Source organism: Schistocerca piceifrons, chromosome 2 (genome assembly GCF_021461385.2).
Source record: "Schistocerca piceifrons isolate TAMUIC-IGC-003096 chromosome 2, iqSchPice1.1, whole genome shotgun sequence".
Taxonomy (NCBI): Eukaryota; Metazoa; Arthropoda; class Insecta; order Orthoptera; family Acrididae; genus Schistocerca; species Schistocerca piceifrons.
The window spans coordinates 102,502,340-102,523,656 of NC_060139.1; the positions used below are offsets into that span (position 1 = coordinate 102,502,340).

Genomic DNA, 21,317 nt, shown 5'->3' on the forward strand with positions numbered 1-21,317 from the left:
ACCATCTTGCTGGAAAATGAAGTTCTCTGCCTCATCTTCTTCCAACTGAGGGAAGAGCCATTGCTGGGTAGTGTATCAAGGTAATAAGTGCCACTTACAGCACGTTCACCAAAAAAGAAAGGCCCAAAAAAAATTAAAAAAAAAAAGAAATGCGGAAACATTGCGCGCAGCGCATGCGCACTGGTGCCAAACACAACTGTTTGAGTTGCTTTTTCATTTGACGTATCATTTATAACTGTAAGTTTAATGTAATAAATATTATAAAGCGTTAAAACCTTGATATTCATTTATAAACACCCTGTATACAGATGTAGTATTTGTCATTATGGAATGTAGACCATTATAAACACTGTTTTAATTAGTTAATTGATGATAAACAGTTTCTCCCTCTTCCTCTCACACACTCTCACCCTCACACTATATCACTCTCTCACTTCCCCCCCCCCCCCCCCCCCGGCTCCCTCTCTCTCTCTCTCCCCCCTCCCTCCACCCTTGCTAAAGAAAGAACTTCTGAAGTACTCAATCGTCGAAACTAAATGGACTCGAATCCCAGTAATGGCAAGGAACAACACAAGAAATATTGTTGTATTTTTATTTGTAAAATGACCGGCTTTTGTTTCAGGAGTAGCAGAAATAGCAGGCACATTTCTTGGACTTTCGCTGCTTCTGTGGGCATCCAATCCGTGGCTCCCAATGGGAATAATTAATATTACAGGAGGAACAGTGTATATATTATCCTGGATTTTGCCAGATGGTCAGTAGTTTTTTTCACCTATCAGTCTTTCAAATCAGATTTTTTGCTATGCACAATGAATGTGCTAATTACTATCGCAATGTGTGTTGTGTTGTACACGTTAAACGTTTATTTTAATTTTTTTTGTCTTCGGGGTTATCCGCTCGGACAGCCGACGAGTCACGCACTTATTTTAGTAGACCAGACATATTTAATCTCATTCTCTCTCTCTCTCTCCCTCTCTGTTTCTCTCTCTCTCTCTCTCTCTCTCTCTCTCTCTCTCTCTCTCACACACACACACACACACACACACACACACACACACACACACACACATATTCACTCATATTCCAATCATATGAGCGTATTCTTACATTAGGATGTAAACATTTTAAGTTAGTTAGATAGTAATTTGTCGAGCCGCCAGAAAGTTAAATATATGTCAGTGTATGAACATATCAGTTGTACACTGGAAATGGGAAACACTGAAAATGTGAAATGTCAAAATCTAAGAAAACAGGAAAAACAATGACAGAGTCACATTACAAATCATTTCATTCGAAGGATCGCAAATTTTGAGATTTACACATCATTTGCAACGTCTAACAGGAAAAGTATAGTAAAAGTGTAATACGCTTAGATTTTAAGAAATGTTTTAAAAATTAGGTAAAGATGTAAGTGCCAAGCTTCACTTCCGTGGAATCACTGAATGTGCACAGCAACACCTTACTTGTTTCTGAACAATAACAAAAAGAAGAATATTGACAGCGCTGAGAAAACGAGAAATAAAATTCCTTGTATTTGATTTCGAGCAAATCGATCATGAATAATACGTTGTTCTTTTTCTGTACGTAATTTGTTGGCCAATGGAAGGTGAGGAACACTTTCTAGGATAGGAAGGTCATGGAGTTTGAACGCCTTCTTCAGCAAAACAAGTTTATCCCAGTCTCCGTCATCAAACGAAGCTTTAATCAGAAGTTTGCCATTCTTATCTGGTCTAAAACATACTGTTGAAGCTTTTGTTGTCTGTAGTCCGATGGTATTTAATAAGTTGTTAACCAAGAAAGTCCGGTATAAAAAGTGACGTAAATCCATTTCATTATGATACACAATTTGCAGTTAAATTCTAATGATTTTAACTTACATCACTTTGTGGTGGTTCTTTCTGAGCAACAGCTGTCCCTTTGTTACATAAGGCTTTCGTTGATTTCTTGGCTCGGCATTCTTCTTTATATTTCTAAACTTGCCTTTCCTTTCTATCATATATCACTGGACACCAAAGATTCAAGTAAAAAATAACTGAAATGAAGTAAATGTACTGTCCTGGTGCCTGTACGAAAGCGACCTACAAACAGCTTACCACCACTCGGCGTTCCTTACGTCACGAACAAAGGAACTTCTTCTTCCTTGCTTGTTCCCGTTCCTCTGTGGATTCGGCAGTGTTATAATGGTTTTGGCAATGCTTGTGACAGTTGGTTGCCCGATGCTTGTAAGTCTCGTGTTCAAGTGAGAGAAAGTTTTGTACATGTTTGTGCGGCGTGTAACTGAGGCGGGGCGGGTAGTACCGACCTAGTTGTATGTGGGATACTGCCTAAAAACCACATCCGGCTTATCTGGCTGACCAGCCCTTGTTGTTAATCCGCGAGTGAGTCCCATGAACAAAGAAACATACACGCTACTAAGTCTGTTGTAGATATTTTGAAGTACAACGAAAATATCCTGTTTTGGTACCAGCGGCGTTTCCCATTTTTAGTTTTCATTTTGATTCATGTAACGTCTTAAACCTGGTACGCAGCAGTTGTCCACAAAGCTCTTACAAGGAGAGGTACCCAGCGGTGCTATCGATTTTTTGAAACTATCTATATGGTGATGTAGCTTAAGATCCCAGGTATCACACGCTGCAGCCATTCACGCTGGTCGGCCTCCGTGCGCAAGTGATTGACGAAAAAATATTCGGAATTTTATATGACACTCAATAGCGTTAAAAAAAGGCACTTTAAGTAGTGTGGTGGAATGGGTAGCAGAGCAGAATGGCATACAGGAGATTGTGCGTTCGAATATTCTCAGCTGGACTGATTCTTCTTATTTTTAAATCTTTATCGTAATTACTTCTATTTCTTTGTCACATCATTTAAATCTCTGAACTTTTCCATTTGTTTCATTTTTTCTTTATATCTTTCTTTTTCCAATCCGAATTTTTGTGAATATGAATTTAATTATATTTCTCTACAATAATATTCAATTATTTGAAAATTACTATCTAACAGTTTAAAGCAAAAGACGAAATAATCTCTTTATATTTGTGCAACGATATGGAAAGCGTATTTTTGTTATGAGGTGTGCATTTTTTTGCACGGTAGTCTTCTTACAAACATTTAAAACATAACTTAAATACCTATGTCACCAGAGACAAAATAACACAAATGAAAATTTGAATGAGAGACGGGTTTGTAAGCAAAACGAAATTCAAGCAAAATGAGAAATAGATATGACGAATAAAATACTGAGGACGAAAAAGAGGTTGATACAACAAAAGAAATTAAATCGAAATTAATAAATAAAATTAATTAAAAACATATGAACAAAGATTTAAAGTGGAGAAAGAATGATAGGAATAAATATGAAAGCAAATGAAGAAGTCGATATTATGATTCAAATTATGTGACAAAGGAATAGAACTAGAAAATTATATTTAAATTCAGTAATTGAACAAAAATAACGATCAAAGTCATTTCGATAAATATTTAAAAATAAAGAAGTTACTGCATCTGATGCGAACCCACAACCTCCTGCATGCCCTGCTGTTATGCTATCCATTACACCACATAACCAGACTACATACTGCACCGGTTTCAACTCAATTGAGTGTCAGACAATATTCGGAATTCTTGTCGTCATTACTCCCAAACGAGGGCCCACCATGTCGAATTTCTGCAGTGTGTGGTACTTGGGATCTTAACCTACATCATCGTATCGATAGTTTCAAAAAGTCGATCGCACCGTTGCAGACTTCTTCTTGTTAACACTGTTCCAAGATAATTGTCGGATGGTACTACAGTAGCCGGCCGGTGTGGCCGAGCGGCTCTAGGCGCTACAGTCTGGAACCGCGCGACCGCTACGGTCGCAGGTTCGAATCCTGCCTCGGGCATGGATGTGTGTGATGTCCTTAGGTTAGTTAGGTTTAAGTAGTTCTAAGTTCTAGGGGACTGATGACCTCAGAAGTTGAGTCCCATAGTGCTCAGAGCCATTTGAACCATTTTTATGGTAGTACAGTGTATAGCCAAGAATGGTGTGGAGGTGTCGACAGAGCCGCATTTATACGCAAGTTTTCTGGGCTGCAGTCTATGGACACGGGCCTGCACCACAAAAGTTTAAATAATAAAATTACTGTTATTTATGCTGTGCTGTACTGTGAGCTCTGTTATAAACGTACATGACGTACACTTAGTTATCGTGTATGGCCGTACTCTACAGAATTTTTCAGTGAACAGCTAAAGTGTATGAAGGCAGCATTCACGCTTCGAAGTCAGAGATCCTTCATATTAATTCCCAGTGGCACACTATCAGATAAGTGTGTTTCAGTTGTCTAAATCGATACAGTTTTAAAATATTATGGCTGAGGCTATTATGGCAATTTACAATGGGTTTAATTCTGCGGTAATATTGTGTTCTTCCATACATCATTTCATCCATACCAGGACCCACATACTATTTCTTTTTTACTTCCTTTAGCAAGCTCTTGACCTCTTGAAGGTGGGAAAAGCCGCTTTCAGACACATTTATTCCTAAAAGAGGTATTTCAGATAACGTACAAGACTCCAGAATGAGATTCTCACTCTGCAGTGGAATTTGTGCTGATATGAAACTTGCTGGCAGATTAAAACTGGTGCCTGGCCGTGCTCTACCAAGCACAAGCTGTCCTCACAGCTTCAATTCTGCCAGTACCCTCGTCGCCTACCTTCAAACTTCACGTTTTAAGATCCTCAGCGTTTACCACATAGCTTATTCACTAGCGATGTAAGTGATCAAGCGCCCACCAAGAGCATTTTAATGGAAAATTCAGTAGGAAAATAAGTAAATTCATTTGTTTTAAAAAAATACGAATGTATAGATCATTTTTTGCCGCAATAAATTACAGTCCCACCAATTGTTTACAGTTACAGCATGTTTTTAATACCGAAATACTAATTTTTACATGGACATGAATGTCAAACCTTCCTGTTCTTTTTTTAAAAATATAGTTATTCATAAAGATGTTAACTACCATAATGATTTCAATTCTTTTCATTTATTAATTGCAACAATTTTTTGCTCATGTGAGTGTAAAGCAAAGTTTTACATCACAAAATAATAAACCTTAAATGCTGTGTTATAGTCTTTTAATTCGAAAATTGTTGTAAAGACCAATTTGTGAGGGTTATTTATGACGAAATTAAGTATCTGTAGAGCTCACACCACAGGTTTCAGCTTAGGGCTTTGTTAGTAGTGCAGGACGGACTGCACTATTGCCAGATTTTCCCACTCACCGTCAATGTGACACCGTACCTCTTCCCCATGCAGTGTTGCCACATTTCCTCTCTCCCCCTAAAGGTCGGTCGTCAAGGTCACTCCTTCCCTCCAAGGGCACCCTCAAGGTCACCCCATCCCTTTCCATGTCCCCATCTACCTGCCCTATGAAATGTTGCCAGATTTCCCTCTCCACTAAAGGACTGTCTTTAAGATCACTCCTCCCCCTCAAGACAACCCCCCACCGTTTCCTTCCCTTCCCCACATCTTCCTTCATGTAGTGTTGTTATATTCCTTGTGGGAAAAAACCAAGATAACAGATCTTGTGCATATATGATACTAAAATTCAAGATGCTGAAAATAGGGTACATAGAGGGAAATTTTTGATATGAAAATCATTGTTGTTGTTGTGGTCTTCAGTCCTGAGACTGGTTTGATGCAGCTCTCCATGCTACTCTATCCTGTGCAAGCTTTTTCATCTCCCAGTACCTACTGCAACCTACATCCTTCTGAATCTGCTTAGCGTATTCATCTCGTGGTCTCCCTCTACGATTTTTACCCTCCACGCTGCCCTCCAGTACTAAATTGGTGATCCCTTGATGCCTCAGAACATGTCCTACCAACCGATCCCTTCTTCTGGTCAAGTTGTGCCACAAACTTCTCTTCTCCCCAATCCTATTCAATACTTCCTCATTAGTTATGTGATCTACCCATCTAATCTTCAGCATTCTTCTGTAGCACCACATTTCGAAAGCTTCTATTCTCTTCTTGTCCAAACTATTTATCGTCCATGTTTCACTTCCATACATGGCTACACTCCATACGAATACTTTCAGAAATGACTTCCTCACACTTAAATCAATACTGGATGTTAACAAATTTCTCTTCTTCAGAAACGCTTTCCTTGCCATTGCCAGCCTACATTTTATATCCTCTCTACTTCGACCATCATCAGTTATTTTGCTCCCCAAATAGCAAAACTCCTTTACTACTTTAAGTGCCTCATTTCCTAATCTAATTCCCTCAGCATCACCCGACTTAATTAGACTACATTCCATTATCCTTGTTTTGCTTTTGTTGATGTTCATCTTATATCCTCCTTTCAAGACACTGTCCATTCCATTCAACTGCTCTTGCAAGTCCTTTGCTGTCTCTGACAGAATTACAATGTCATCGGCGAACCTCAAAGTTTTTATTTCTTCTCCATGAATTTTAATACCTACTCCGAATTTTTCTTTTGTTTCCTTTACTGCTTGCTCAATATACAGATTGAACAACATCGGGGAGAGGCTACAACCCTGTCTTACTCCCTTCCCAACCACTGCTTCCCTTTCATGTCCCTCGACTCTTATAACTGCCATCTGGTTTCTGTACAAATTGTAAATAGCCTTTCGCTCCCTGTATTTTACCCCTGCCACCTTTAGAATTTGAAAGAGAGTATTCCAGTCAACACTGTCAAAAGCTTTCTCTAAGTCTACAAATGCTAGAAACGTAGGTTTGCCTTTCCTTAATCTTTCTTCTAAGATAAGTCGTAAGGTCAGGATTGCCTCACGTGTTCCAGTGTTTCTACGGAATCCAAACTGATCTTCCCCGAGGTTGGCTTCTACTAGTTTTTCCATTCGTCTGTAAAGAATTCGTGTTAGTATTTTGCAGCTGTGGCTTATTAAGCTGATAGTTCGGTAATTTTCACATCTGTCAACACCTGCTTTCTTTGGGATTGGAATTATTATATTCTTCTTGAAGTCTGAGGGTATTTCGCCTATTTCATACATCTTGCTCACCAGATGGTAGAATTTTGTCAGGACTGTCTCTCCCACGGCCGTCAGTAGTTCCAATGGAATATTGTCTACTCCGGGGGCCTTGTTTCGACTCAGGTCTTTCAGTGCTCTGTCAAACTCTTCACGCAGTATCATATCTCCCATTTCATCTTCATCTACATCCTCTTCCATTTCCATAATATTGTCCTCAAGTACATCGCCCTTGTATAGACCCTCTATATACTCCTTCCACCTTTCTGCTTTCCCTTCTTTGCTTAGAACTGGGTTTCCATCTGAGCTCTTGATATTCATACAAGTCGTTCTCTTATCTCCAAAGGTCTCTTTAATTTTCCTGTAGGCGGTATCTATCTTACCCCTAGTGAGATAGGCCTCTACATCCTTACATTTGTCCTCTAGCCATGCCTGCTTAGCCATTTTGCACTTCCTGTCGATCTCATTTTTGAGACGTTTGTCTGAATTGGTAGCAATTTGAATTGGCGTCTTATATCTTCTACTATGTTCGAGATAACCCATCTTTCCAGCTTAAAATCGAAGATTGAAAGATCGCTTGTCCAAAGTCAAACTAGTTGAATTGGCGTTTATATATCTATAACTATGTTGGAGATACGCCAATTGTGCTACTTAAAAATTCTGTACTTCAAAATTGAGTAATGGAAATCGGTAAAATTTCTGAGCTCTGTTGCTCCACCATAAACAATTTCGAATTCTGTGCACTGTTATTATATATTTATAAACAAATTTTGCGTGAACTCTGGAGCAATGTGTGGGTATTGGACCAGGCAGCATCTGCCTGTGCAAAGAGCTTCACGTCCTTCCCTGCCCCTGCCCCTGTCCTGGTCATCAGCGTACACTCACAAAGTGCACATGAGATGAGGCTCCAATCGGCTCCCGTCGTGCTGGGTTGCTTGGAGCAGCCATCAGCTGGTGGTGCAGCAGGACTAGGGGAAAAAGGTCCCGTGGCCTGGGTCTTGCCTTTATGGGATAGTTTTGGATTCGCTATAACTGAGTGGTAAGTGAAGCATGCCATTCTGAGCTGAATAGAAGAACTGCAACAGGAACACACCTGCATTTCTCACACACAAGCACCTAAGCTGGAAAGAAGACCCATACTTGAAATACACTTGATTTATTCTCCACATAGCCACTTGGCCTGAAAAGAAGAACTAGACGTTGGACAATACCTATGGGTGATTTCAGTTGTCAGTACAGGGTGCATGATAATGAATCAAGGGAACCCAGAGATGTGCAGTTGAACCAAATCATTCTGCTGGGGTATGTGGTAATGAGCTGTCCTGTCACAAGGCTGCACTGGAAGAATGAACATGCTGAAATTTTTAAAGTTGCGATAGGCTGTGCGCACTGCAACACCGGAAGAAAGTTTTCAATTATGTGAAGTATGGTGGCAGGAGGAAGAGGACTTCTGGCCGAGAGAATACAGGGTTATAAATACAAATTCAAATAGCGATAATGCACGAGTACGTTTAATAACGAGTAAAAAATAGGAACGCAGATAAGCTGTTGTAGCTATTGTAGACACAAAGCCCACATCCACCACAGTAGTACAAGTGTATATGCCAACTAGCTCCACAGATGACGGGGAGATTGAGGAAATGTATGATGAGATAAAAGAAATTATTCACATAGCTAAGCGAGCCAAAAATTTAATAGTCATGGGGGAATGGGAAACTGGAATTCGATAGTACGAAAAGGAAAGGAAGGAAAAGTAGTAGGTGAATATGGACTGGCGAAAAGGAATGAAACAGGCTGCCACCTGGTAGAATTTTGCACAGAGCATAATTTAACCATAGTTAACACTTGCTTTAAGAATCATGAGAGAAGGTTGTATACGTGGAAGAGACCTGGGGACACAGGAAGGTTTCTGATTGATTATATAAGGGTTAAACAGAGATCCAGGAACCTGATTTTTATATAAGGGTTAAACAGAGATTTAGGAACCTGATTTTAAATTGTAAGACATTTCCAGGGGCAGATGTGGACTCTGACCAAAATTTACTGCTTATGAACTGCAGATTAAAACTGAAGAAAACTGCAAAAAGGCAGGAGTTTAAGGAGATGGGACCTGGATAAACAGAAAGAAACAGAAGTTGTAAAGGGTTTCAGAGGAAGAAGTAAGGAACGATTGATAAGAACTGGGGAAAGGAATACAGTACAAGAAGAATGGGTAGCTTTGAGAGACGAAATAGTGAATGCAGTAGAGGATCAAGTAGGTAAAAAGACGAGGGCTGGTAGAAATCCTTGGGAAACACAAGAAAAATTGAATTTAATCGATTAAATATAAAAGTGAAAAAAATGAAGCACACGAAAATAATACAAACGTCTAAAAAATGAGATCGACAGGAAGAACAAAATGGCTAAGCAGCAATCGCTAGAGGATAAATGTAAGGATGTTGTTGTTGTGGTCTTCAGTCCTGAGGCTGGTTTGATGCAGCTCTCCATGCTACTCTATCCTGTGCAAGCTTCTTCATCTCCCAGTACCTACTGCAACCTACATCCTTCTGAATCTCCTTGGTGTATTCATCTCTTGGTCTCCCTCTGCGATTTTTACCCTCCACGCTGCCCTCCAATACTAAATTGGTGATCTCTTGATGCCTCACCACATGTCCTACCAATCGATCCCTCCTTCTAGTCAAGTTGTGCCAGAAACTTCTCTTCTCCCCAACCATATTCAATACCTCCTCATTAGTTATGTGATCTACCCATCTAATCTTCAGCATTCTTCTGTAGCACCACATTTCGAAAGCTTCTATTCTCTTCTTGTCTAATCTATTTATCGTCCAAGTTTCACTTCCATACAAATACTTTCAGAAACAACTTCCTGACACTTTAATCTATACTCGATATTAACAAATTTCTCTTCTTCAGAAACGCTTTCCTTGCCATGCCAGTCTACATTTTATATCCTCTCTACTTCGACCATCATCAGTTATTTTGCTCACCAAATAGCAAAATTCCTTTACTACTTTAAGTGTCTCATTTCCTAACCTAATTCCCTCAGCATCACCTGACTTAATTCGACTACATTCCATTATCCTCGTTTTGTTTTTGTTGATGTTCATCTTATATCCTCCTTTCAAGACACTGTCCATTCCGTTCAACTGATCTTCCAAGTCCTTAGCGGTCTCTGACAGAATTACAATGTCATCGGCGAACCTCAAAGTTTTTATTTCTTCTCCATGAATTTTAATACCTACTCCGAATTTTTCTTTAGTTTCTTTTACTGCTTGCTCAGTATACAGATTGAATAACATCGAGGAGAGGCTACAACCCTGTCTCACTCCATTCCCAACCACTGCTTCCCTTTCATACCCCTCAACTCTTATAACTGCCATTTGATTTCTATACAAATTGTAAATAGCCTTTCGCTCCCTGTATTTTACCCCTGCCACCTTCAGAATTTGAAAGAGAGTATTCCAGTCAACATTGTCAAAAGCTTTCTCTAAGTCTACAAATGCTAGAAACGTAGGTTTGCCTTTCCTTAATCTAGCTTCTAAGATAAGTCGTAGGGCCAGTATTGCCTCACGTGTTCCAATATTTCTACGTAATCTAAACTGATCTTCCGCGAGTTCGGCTTCTACTAGTTTTTCCATTCGTCTGTGAAGAATTCGCGTTAGTATTTTGCAGCCGTGATTTATTAAACTGATAGTTCGGTAATTTTCACATCTGTCAACACCTGCTTTATTTGGGATTGGAATTATTATATTCTTCTAGACGTCTGAGGGTATTTCGCCTGTCTCATACATCTTGCTCACCAGATGGTAGTTTTGTTAGGACTGGCTCTCCCAAGGCTGTCAGTAGTTCTAATGGAATGTTATCTACTCCCGGGGCCTTGTTTCGACTCAGGTCTTTCAGTGTTCTGTCAAACTCTCCACGCAGTATCGTATCTCCCATTTCATCTTCAACTACATCCTCTTCCTATTCCACAATATTGTCCTCAAGTACATCGCCCTTGTACAGACCCTCTGTATACTCCTTCCACCTTTCTGCTTTCCCGTCTTTGCTTAGAACTGGGTTTCCATCTGAGCTCTTGATATTCATACAAGTGGTTCTCTTTTCTCCAAAGGTATCTTTAATTTTCCTGTAGGCAGCATCTATCTTACCCCTCGTGAGATAAGCCTCTACAGCCTTACATTTGTCCTCTAACCATCCCTGCTTAGCCATTCCTGTCGATCTCACTTTTGAGACATTTGTATTCCTTTTTGTCTGCTTCATTTACTGCATTTTTATATTTTCTCCTTTCATGAATTACAATCAATATTTCTTCTGTTACCCAAGGATTTCTACTAACCCTACTTGGTCCTCTGCGGCCTTCACTACTTCATCTCTCAAAGCTACCCATTCTTCTTCTACTTTCCCCCATTCCTGTCAATTGTTTCTTTATGCTCTCCCTGAAACTCTGTACAACCTCTGGTTCTTTCAGTTTATCCAGGTGCCATCTCCTTAAATTCCCACCTTTTTGTAGTTTCTTCCGTTTTAATCTACAGTTCATAAGCAATAGATTGTGGTCAGAGTCCACATCTGGCCCTGGAAATGTCCTACAATTTAAAACCTGGTTCCTAAATCTCTGTCTTACCATTATATAATCTATCTGAAACCTGTCAGTATCTCCAGGATTCTTCCATGTACACAACCTTCTTTTATGATTCTTGAACCAAGTGTTAGCTTTGATTAAGTTATGCTCTGTGCAAAATTCTACCAAACGGCTTCCTCTTTCATTTCTCTCCCCCAATCCATATTCACCCACTACGTTTCCTTCTCTCCCTTTTCCTACTCTCGAATTCCAGTCACCCATGACTATTAAATTTTCGTCTCCCTTCACTATTTGAATAATTTCTTTTATTTCATCACACATTTCTTCAATTTATTTGTCATCTGCAGAGGTAGTTGGCATATAAACTTGTACTATTGTAGTAGGCGTGGGCTTCGTGTCTATCTTGGCCACAATAATGCGTTCACTATGCTGTTTGTAGTAGCTTACACGCATTCCTATTTTTTTATTCATTATTAAACCTACTCCTGCATTACCCCTATTTGACTTTGTATTTATAACCCTATATTCGCTTGACCAAAAGTCTTGTTTCTCCTGCCACCGAACTGCACTAATTCCCACTATATCTAACTTTAACCTATCCATTTCCCTTTTTAAATTTTCTAACCTACCTGCCCGATTAAGCGATCTGACATTCGACGCTCCGATCCGTAGAACGCTAGTTTTTTCTCCTGATAACGACGTCCTCTAGAGTAGTCTCCTCCCGGAGATCCGAATGGAAGACTATTTTACCTCCGGAATATTTTACCCAAGAGGACGCCATCATCATTAACCATACAGTAAAGCTGCATGCCCTCGGAAAAATTACGGCTGTAGTTTCCCTTGCTTTCAGCCACTCGCAGTACCAGCACAGCAAGGCCGTTTTGGTTAGTGTTACAAGGCCAGATCAGTCAATCATCCAGACTGTTGCTCCTGCAACTACTGAAAAGTCTGCTTCCCCTCTTCAGGAACCACACGTTTGTCTGGCCTCTCAACAGATACCCCTCCATTGTGGTTGCACCTACGGTACGGCCATCTGTATCGCCGAGGCACACAAGCCTCTCCACCAACAGAAAGGTCCATGGTTCATGGGGGGGGGGGGGGAAATGTAAGGATAGAGAAGCATATATCACATATATCACTAGGGGTAAGACAGATACTGCCTACAGGAAAATTACAGAGACATTTGGGGAAAGGAGAACCACCTGTGTGAATATCAAGATCTCAGATGGAAGAATAATTCCTAAGCAAAGAAGGGTAATCAGAAAGGTGGAAGGAATATATAAAGGGTTTAAACAAGGGAGATGTACTTGAGGGCAATATTATGGAAATGGAAGAGGACGTAGAGGAAAATGAGAAGGGAGATATAACACTGCCTGAAGAATTTGACAAAGCACTGAAAGACTTAAGTAGAAACAAGGCCCTGGGAGTAGACATTATTCCGTTCGAGCTACTGATAGCCTTTGGGAGAGCCAGCTCTGACAAAACTCTTCCATCTGGTGAGCAAGATGTATGAGACAGGCGAAATACCCTCAGACTTCAAGAAGAATGTAGTAATCCCAATTCCAAATGAAGCAGGTGCTGGAAGGTGTGAAAATTACCGAACTATCAGTTCAATAAGTCGCGGTTTCAAAATACTAGCACGAATTGAAAAACTGGTAGAAGCGGACCTTGGGGAATATCAGTTTGGATTCTGGATAAATGTAGGAACACGGGAGGTAATACTTACCCTACGACTTCTCATAGAAGATAGGTTAAGGAATGGCAAACCTACGTTTGTAGATTTAGAGAAAACTTTTGACAATGTTGACTGGAATACTCTCTTTCACGTTCTAAAGTTGGAAGGGGTAAAATACAGGGAGCGAAAGGCTATTTACAATTTGTACCTAAATCAGATGGCAATGATAAGAGTGGAGGGGCATCAAAGAGAAGCAGTGGTTGGGAAGGGAGTGAGACAGGGTTGTAGCCTATCCCCAACGTTATTCAATCTGTATATTGAGCAAGCACTAAAGGGAACAAAAGAAAAATTTGGAGCAAGGGTTAAAGTCCAGGGCGAAGAAATAAAAAAACTTTGTGGTTCGCCGATGATATTGTAACTCTGTCAGAGACGGCAAAGAACTTGGAAGAGCAGTTGAACAGAATAGACAGTATCTTGAAAGGAGCATATAAATTGAACATCAACAAAAGCAAACCGAGGATAATGGAATGCAGTTGAATTAAATCAGGTGATGCTGAATGAATTAAACAAGGAAATGAGACATAAAGTAGTAAATGAATTTTGCTGTTTGGGAAGCAAAATAACTGACTATGGTCGAAGTAGGGAGAATATAAAATGTAGACTGGCAATGACAAGGAAAGCGTTGCTAAAGAAGAGAAATTTGTTAACATCGAGTATAAATTTAAGTGCCAGGAAGTTCTTTCTGAAAGTATTTGTATGGGGTGTACCCATGTATGGAATGAGACGTGGACGGCAAACAGTTTAGACAAGATGAGAATAGAAGCTTTAGAAATGTGGTGCTATAGAAGAATGCTGAAGTGTCCAGTTTTTTGTATCATTCTCTTGTTTGGTTTAGGAAACCAAATGAAGGATATGTTTGGCGACACTGTATCTGGCGGGCTTCTTGAATTTGCCCATGCAACGGCGTGATTGGCTACCTTCAGTGCCACCCACAAAATAAGTGCCTTTCTAAGCGAAACGTAGATTTACACTTAAGTGTGTGTTCAAAATTGTTTGCATCGACTAAAAGGCACATCTGCAACCGCCGTCCGAGAGATAGATGAACAGGTGAAAGCGCATTGGATGGTATGCGATTGCATGTTGTGGCGATTCGTCGGCGCATATCGTCTGGCGTAGTTGGGGCTTCATGATAGACTGCACCTTTCAGTGCTCCCCATAGAAAGAGATCAAGAGGACTCAAATCAGGAGTCCTGTCCAGATATCGCATTGCAACTGTCAGCAATCTTATCACTCAGTATTTGCGTTGCAACACTGGAAGAGTGAGCTGGGCAGCCGTCGTGTTGGAACCACACGCTCCCGCTTATCCAGTAGTACCTCTCCTAGAACAACATATGGAATGTTCGAAAGAAAGTGTGCGTCCGTATTTCCATTTGACATTCCTGAGATGAAGTATGGTCCCACAATGGAATTTCCTTTGATGCACTATACGTTTACGCTTCACGGTCTTTGTAGTACCTGACGAAGTAGTGCATATCATGTAAGTTAAAATTACCATGGTTCGTCGATGAAGAGCAAACCTTGGAAAAAGTTGCGTCGTTTTCTAAGCGATGCAGGAAACCAACAAAATTCTATGCGACTATCGTAATCACGTCCTCCGAGTGTCTGGTGTTGTTATATATGATAAAACTGGAATTTATGTCGGTGAAAGATGCGAATGATACTCCTCTGGCTGATCACACATTCCTTGGCTATACACCTCGTGCTGCCATTCGCCGTATAAAAGTAGCGTGTCTAACTTCTCCTCATAGGCGCACGTGTTTGCACGCAATGAATGTTGAAGCAGAAATGGCCTGCCGATAGAAGACGCTGTTTCTGCCAGCTGTGCAGTGCGGACAAGTAAACAGCAGAAATGTTTGATATAACGACGGAGCCTGCGTAGTCTGACATGGGCATATCTAGAACACAGTAGCCGATTCCGACCAACCTGTCTTTCAATTTTAGAATATTTCTCGGTTGCAATGTTTGGACGTGTGGCTATAGCAACCTGCCTCACAGTTGTGACTTTTGCAACTGGAAGCGTTTTTGCTGAAAGCCACAGAGTGCTTGGGGTGTTCTCTTGTGTAACGCTCGGCCGGTGTGTTCTTCTGTTTGCTCCCTTCATTGGAAATCTGGTAACCTTACTCATAATAAGAACAATAACAAATCTAGTGTTTTGTGAGTTAACTACTGCCGACCGAAAAGCAAACACGTTTGTGTTAAGCGCTGTCACAGATGGTAAAACGCCTGTGACATCGATCTCTCAAATAAGCCACTCAGGTTTAGAAAATGATGGACGATCTTTTTTACTGAAGTAATTGCAATTATAATGTAGGGTTGAACAATACAAAATGTTCTCATATAAACGCTTCCTGGTAAGTTCCTTTTGTTTCGATATAATATTATTCATGGTCCTCCAATAAGACTAAGCATTTTAAAAATTTTTGTTTTAAACAAAAATTTAGCAAAATATTCTAGAGAGAGTGGCATATATATTATTCTTTTAATTCTCAAGGGCTATTTTTCTTCAGGTTACGGGCTTCTACGTACTTACGGAACAAAAAGCAGAAACCATATTATTACATGTACCATGTAACCACGTAACCATTATTCTATGTACTTGTAATGCTGAGGAGATAAATTCAGTAATTGAGAGCAAACATTTGTAAATTTGCAGAATCCATTTCCAAGCTTCTGCAGTATTCTATTTCCTATAATATAGCGTTTGGAAGCACGACGCTCGGAATAAAATCTTTCGCTCCCAGGGAAGGCAAATTTTTCCCTTGTATTTAAGTAGTGTTGTCACTTGTTATAAGCTGTTGGTATCACACATAATTTCTGCAGTTTTGTCTTTTTCCGTTGCCCCTATGACTTTCTTATGAACGTAGAGCTTTATAATTGAAGGTCTTTGTTAAACTTCTTATACTACTAATTATGTCGTCTGCTCACACCAGTCTCCCTCGTAAAATTCGGTGTTTTAATAGTTTCTAGCGGATAAGTAATACCAAGTTTAATGCGTTCGAGTAAAAGGATTAGCTTAGCCAAAGGCTATTGATTGATCTATTAGGAACTGGTTGCTGGAGCCCCTTCGATAGGCAGCATAAATTAGTTTTGCTTTATTTATTTTCATTTTATTCCTTTTAGTTCGGGTCATTTTTTGGATGTAAACGCTGGTTGATACCAAGCCAATAATTTAATTAAATCCAGTGGTGAAGGATTTAGTAACTAAGCGTGTTCGGACTAAAGTAGCATAACAGTTTGTTAAAACAACTTAGAACACTCTATTTCAGTGGGTAGTAAATTGTCGCTTGGCTGCTTGTAACCATCACGTAACACAACCATCTTCTCTAAATCATTTTCTGTATCAGGAACCCGACTTTGGAACAATCTTCCAAAAGTATCTAAGAAATTGTGAGCTTCAAAAGATAGCTAATGGCACATTTTCTATGACAACAGTCATATATCGCAAATATTAGCAGCTCACTCTCTTCAATTCCGCCCCCCCCCCCCCCGCCCATAACTTTCCTTCTCATGTTTGCTGAATTATTTTAATTCTGTTCTTTCCTAACTGTCATTATCACTGCCAATCTTCTCCTCTTTTCTTTATCCCTTCCGCTTCTGATAATCCTAAGCACGGCTTCAAATCTTCTAAAATAATCTATATCATTCATAAGACCCTTTACTATTATTATTGTTAGTGTCTATTATTATTTTATAGTGAACGTTTTAGTGATATCATTGGTATGTGTTGTGCCTGCTCAGATATAAGATAGATCCTTAAGGTGCTAATCTGGTCGGCCTAAATAAGCAACAAACAAATAACTCAGTGACCACGCTATTGGCCCAGACTGAACACCTTCACACCTGCGTAATCTCTTCACCCACTCTCATCCGCCATCTCTGTTTCTAATGGATCAATAATAAGATTCGCTGAAAGTGTGATATAATAGTCACCCCTATTAATGTTTGTATGAGACAGGAATGTAAAATTACCCTTGTGCAGGTTGAGGGATGTGTTTTATGACATCTTGTCACGAATCTGCACCCTGCTGCCGTTTTCATATACAGAAGTATTATGAGAACGACATTCGGTTTTAATCAGTATAAATCATCATCATCATCATCATTTAACACTGGTTATGCCTTTCAGCGTTCAGTCTGGAGCATAGTCCCCCTTATAAAATTCCTCCATGATCCCCTATACAGTGCTAACATTGGTGCCTCTTCTGATGTTAAGCCTATTAATTCAAAATCGTTCTTAACCGAATCCAGGTACCTTCTCCTTGGTCTACCCCGACTCCTCCTACCCTCTACTGCTGAACCCATGAGTCTCTTGGGTAACCTTGCTTCTCCCATGCGTGTAACATGACCCCACCATCTAAGCCTGTTCGCCCTGACTGCTACATCTATAGAGTTCATTCCCAGTTTTTCTTTGATTTCCTCATTGTGCACACCCTCCTGCCATTGTTCCCATCTACTAGTACCTGCAATAATCCTAGCTACTTTCATATCCGTAACCTCAACCTTACTGATAAGGTAACCTGAATCCACCCAACTTTCGCTCCCATACAACAAAGTTGGTCGAAAGATAGAACGGTGCACAGATAACTTAGTCTTGGTACTGACTTCCTTCTTGCAGAAGAGAGTAGATCGTAGCTGAGCGCTCACTGCATTAGCTTTGCTACACCTCGCTTCCAGTTCTTTCACTACGTTGCCATCCTGTGAGAATATGCATCCTAACTACTTGAAACCGTCCACCTGTTCTAACTTTGTTCCTCCTATTTGACACTCAATCCGTTTATATCTCTTTCCCACTGACATTACTTTTGTTTTGGAGATGCTAATCTTCATACCATAGTCCTTACAGTTCTGATCTAGCTCTGAAATATTACTTTGCAAACTTTCAGTAGAATCTGCCATCACAACTAAGTCATCCGCATATGCGAGACTGCTTATTTTGTGTTCACCTATCTTAATCTCACCCAGCCACTCTATTGTTTTCAACATATGATCCATAAATAATATGAACAGCAGTGAAGGCAGGTTGCAGCCTTGTCTTACCCCTGAAACTACTCTGAACCATGAACTCAATTTACCGTCAACTCTAACTGCTGCCTGACTATCCATGTAAAGACCTTTAATTGCTTGCAAAAGTTTGCCTCCTATTCCATAATCACGTAGAACAGAAAATAACTTCCTCCTAGGAACCCGGTCATATGCCTTTTCTAGATCTATAAAACATAGGTACATAGATACTATAAATATGATGCTGGCAACAATCATCAGTATAAATAAAAATTAAAAAAAAATCCTTCACATCACAGAATAAGGCTACAGCTAAACATTAACATACCATTCTGAACGATGTTTATTTGTGTATAGTTCTAGTGTTTTGATATTAACTTTTTTTCAGGCCGTTTTTGGGAAAGCAGTGCCTTTAACAGTTTTTGGAGCCTTCGCTGTTCTGGGAGGACTCTTTGCCTTGATATTAACTGCATGTTCGGGTGACAGTGATGATGCTGGGACGGAAAGTGTGGAAGATAAGTGCGTAAATTCTGATCACAATACTCATTGTATAAGAAAAATCGCAGTAAGGACAGTATTACAATCCTTGTTACAGGTCACAAAGAGCTGAAAATGGGAAGAAGAGAGATAACAGAGGCGAAAAGGTGGAAGAAGGAAGTTATGGTACATATAGGAGACGAATGTCTACTTAAAGCCTCACGGTATTGGAAAAGTTTTGCAGTGAGGTGTATTACTGAGAAAAAGCAGTTCACGACAGCAGCTTAACGGCCGAAGTACTGCTTAAGTGTTACGTGTAGACAGATGAGACAGAGCCAACGAATGCACTCGCATTCTTCTAGTGGACACATGTTGTGGAAAGAAAAATGATTATAGTTTTACAATGAGGTTGTTAGCGATACGATAAAAGTATCGAGTTAGTAAGTAGGAAACATGCGACTGTGATATATTTATAGTCTTTCTCTCGCTAAGAGTTTAAGCAACAGAAATACAAAAAGGAAAAAAAAGGAAAATCTATAAATGGCCACAGAAACTACAAGTTTGTAGCCTCCTATTACATTTTTAGTATTTTGCTCAACAGATGATGCGTGCTGACTTTTAAAGCGAGCACATGCATCCCATACGTGCTATTGTTTTAGATTACAGTTTTTATATGCACATTGTGGATCTCGATACAAACTATCAGTTTTCTGCATCTATGACAGTCTTATGAAGACATGTTTATCAAACTGAAGGGTAACGTAACAATGCGACCGATAAATTACGAGGGTTGGAACTCTAATAGTGGCAACTATTTATTTACACCTCGTACAAAACAGATACGTGTTTCAAAGTTTTATTGACCTTCAAAGTGGTCACCAGCATTGTGTATAACCCGTTTCCAGCGATATGGAAGTCGTAGGATACTCTTAGCAGTGCCAGTTGTGTTGACAGTCCGAGCGGCGCGGTCTATTGTCCGAAGAATTTGTAGCTGTTCTCAAGCGGATGCCGTGAAGTGTTTCATTCAGTTTAGAAATCGAGTTGAACTCACGAGGGCTTAAGTCAGGGGAGTGCAATAGGTGGTATAGCACTTAGCAGACACATCAGTCAAACAAATCAGTAACAGCTTGCACTGTACGTGCTTGAGCATTGTCCTGCAAAATGATGGTCAGGTCCTGCAGAAAGTGTCATCACTTTTGTCTCTAAGCTGGTCGTAGGTTGTGTTCCAAAAATGAACAGCATAGAGACAGAGGTGAAGACACTTTCTGCAGGACCTGACCATCATTTTGCAGGACAATTCTCAAGCACGTACAGTGCAAGTTGTTACTGATTTGTTTGACTGCTGCGCGGGATTAGCCGAGCGGTCTGGGCCGCTTCAGTCATGGACTGTGCGGTTGGTCCAGGCGGAGGTTCGAGTCCTCCCTCGGGCGTGTGTGTGTGTGTTTGTCCTTAGGATAATTTAGGTTAAGTAATGTGTAAGCTTAGGGACTGATGACCTTAGCAGTTAAGTCCCATAAGACTTCACACACATTTGAACATTTGAATTTGATTTGTTTGACTGATGGGGCTGCTAAGTGCCATACCACCTACTGCACTCCCCTGACTTAAGCCCTCGTGAGTTCAACTCGATTTCTAAACTGAAAGAAACACTTCACGGCATTCGCTTGAGAACAGCTACTAATTCTTCGGACAATAGACCGCGGCACTCGAACTGTCAACACAACTGGCACCGATAAGAGTATCCTATGACTTCCACATCGCTGGCAATGGGTTATTCACAATGCTGGTGACCACTTTGAAGGTCAGTAAAACTTTGAAACACGTATCTGTTTTGTACGAACTGTAAATAAATAGTTGCCAGTATTAAAGTTCCAACTCTTGTATTTGTTCTAAAAATGGGAAAACGACAAACAAACAGTGGAATGTCACTAGTCAAACAACTCTTCCTTCTTTCGGAAGAAACACTAGATATGAACAATCTGTCGTTGATAAAAACTTTACACGAATGATGTACGACAGCAGTATATTAAAAATAAATAGCAAAATCAATGGTCTGACATGACACTTTATTCATAGCCAAGTTGCGCACATCTGATAAGTCACAGGTTCATACAACTAGTGATAGAATGTACGGCAAACAGTCTATTTCTATAATAGTCGTAGGATCATACGATTAGAGACAAAATGTATGGTACAACTGCCTATCTCTGCAGCTATACTGTATTCCTGCTGTCGTACATAAAGAGCTTCACAGAAACGTAGGAGATAAATGTTCTGCGCCAGCTTCACATGTTGTTGCGAGTGCTCAAGGTCTGTTGCAGGTAAGACAGAGAAAATTGGACTACATGCTATCATATCCCTTACGTGCTCAATAGACGACAAGTCGATGATCGTGATGGCAAGTCAGATGACCAACATCTTGTATGGTGCGTTGAGCAATTCGAGATGTTTGTATAAAGGCGTTATCGTACTGAAAGAGCACATCTCCCTCACGTTGTTCAGATGGCAAGACTTTGGGCTGGATGATTCTCAAACACT

At 40.1% G+C, this 21,317-nt stretch overlaps 1 protein-coding gene across 1 annotated transcript in view; it reads left to right on the top strand.

Annotated features, from left to right (window-relative positions):
- LOC124777365 (organic cation transporter protein-like) overlaps positions 1 to 19,251 on the top strand; it is a 140,971-nt gene extending 121,720 nt beyond the window's left edge. The window contains exons 8-10 of the mRNA XM_047252742.1: positions 623 to 754; positions 18,691 to 18,821; positions 18,898 to 19,251. Coding sequence (XP_047108698.1) covers positions 623 to 754; positions 18,691 to 18,785 — 227 coding nt within the window. The 3' untranslated portion in view covers positions 18,786 to 18,821; positions 18,898 to 19,251. The remainder of the gene's footprint in view (positions 1 to 622; positions 755 to 18,690; positions 18,822 to 18,897) is intronic.
- Positions 19,252 to 21,317: the final 2,066 nt, after the last annotated feature.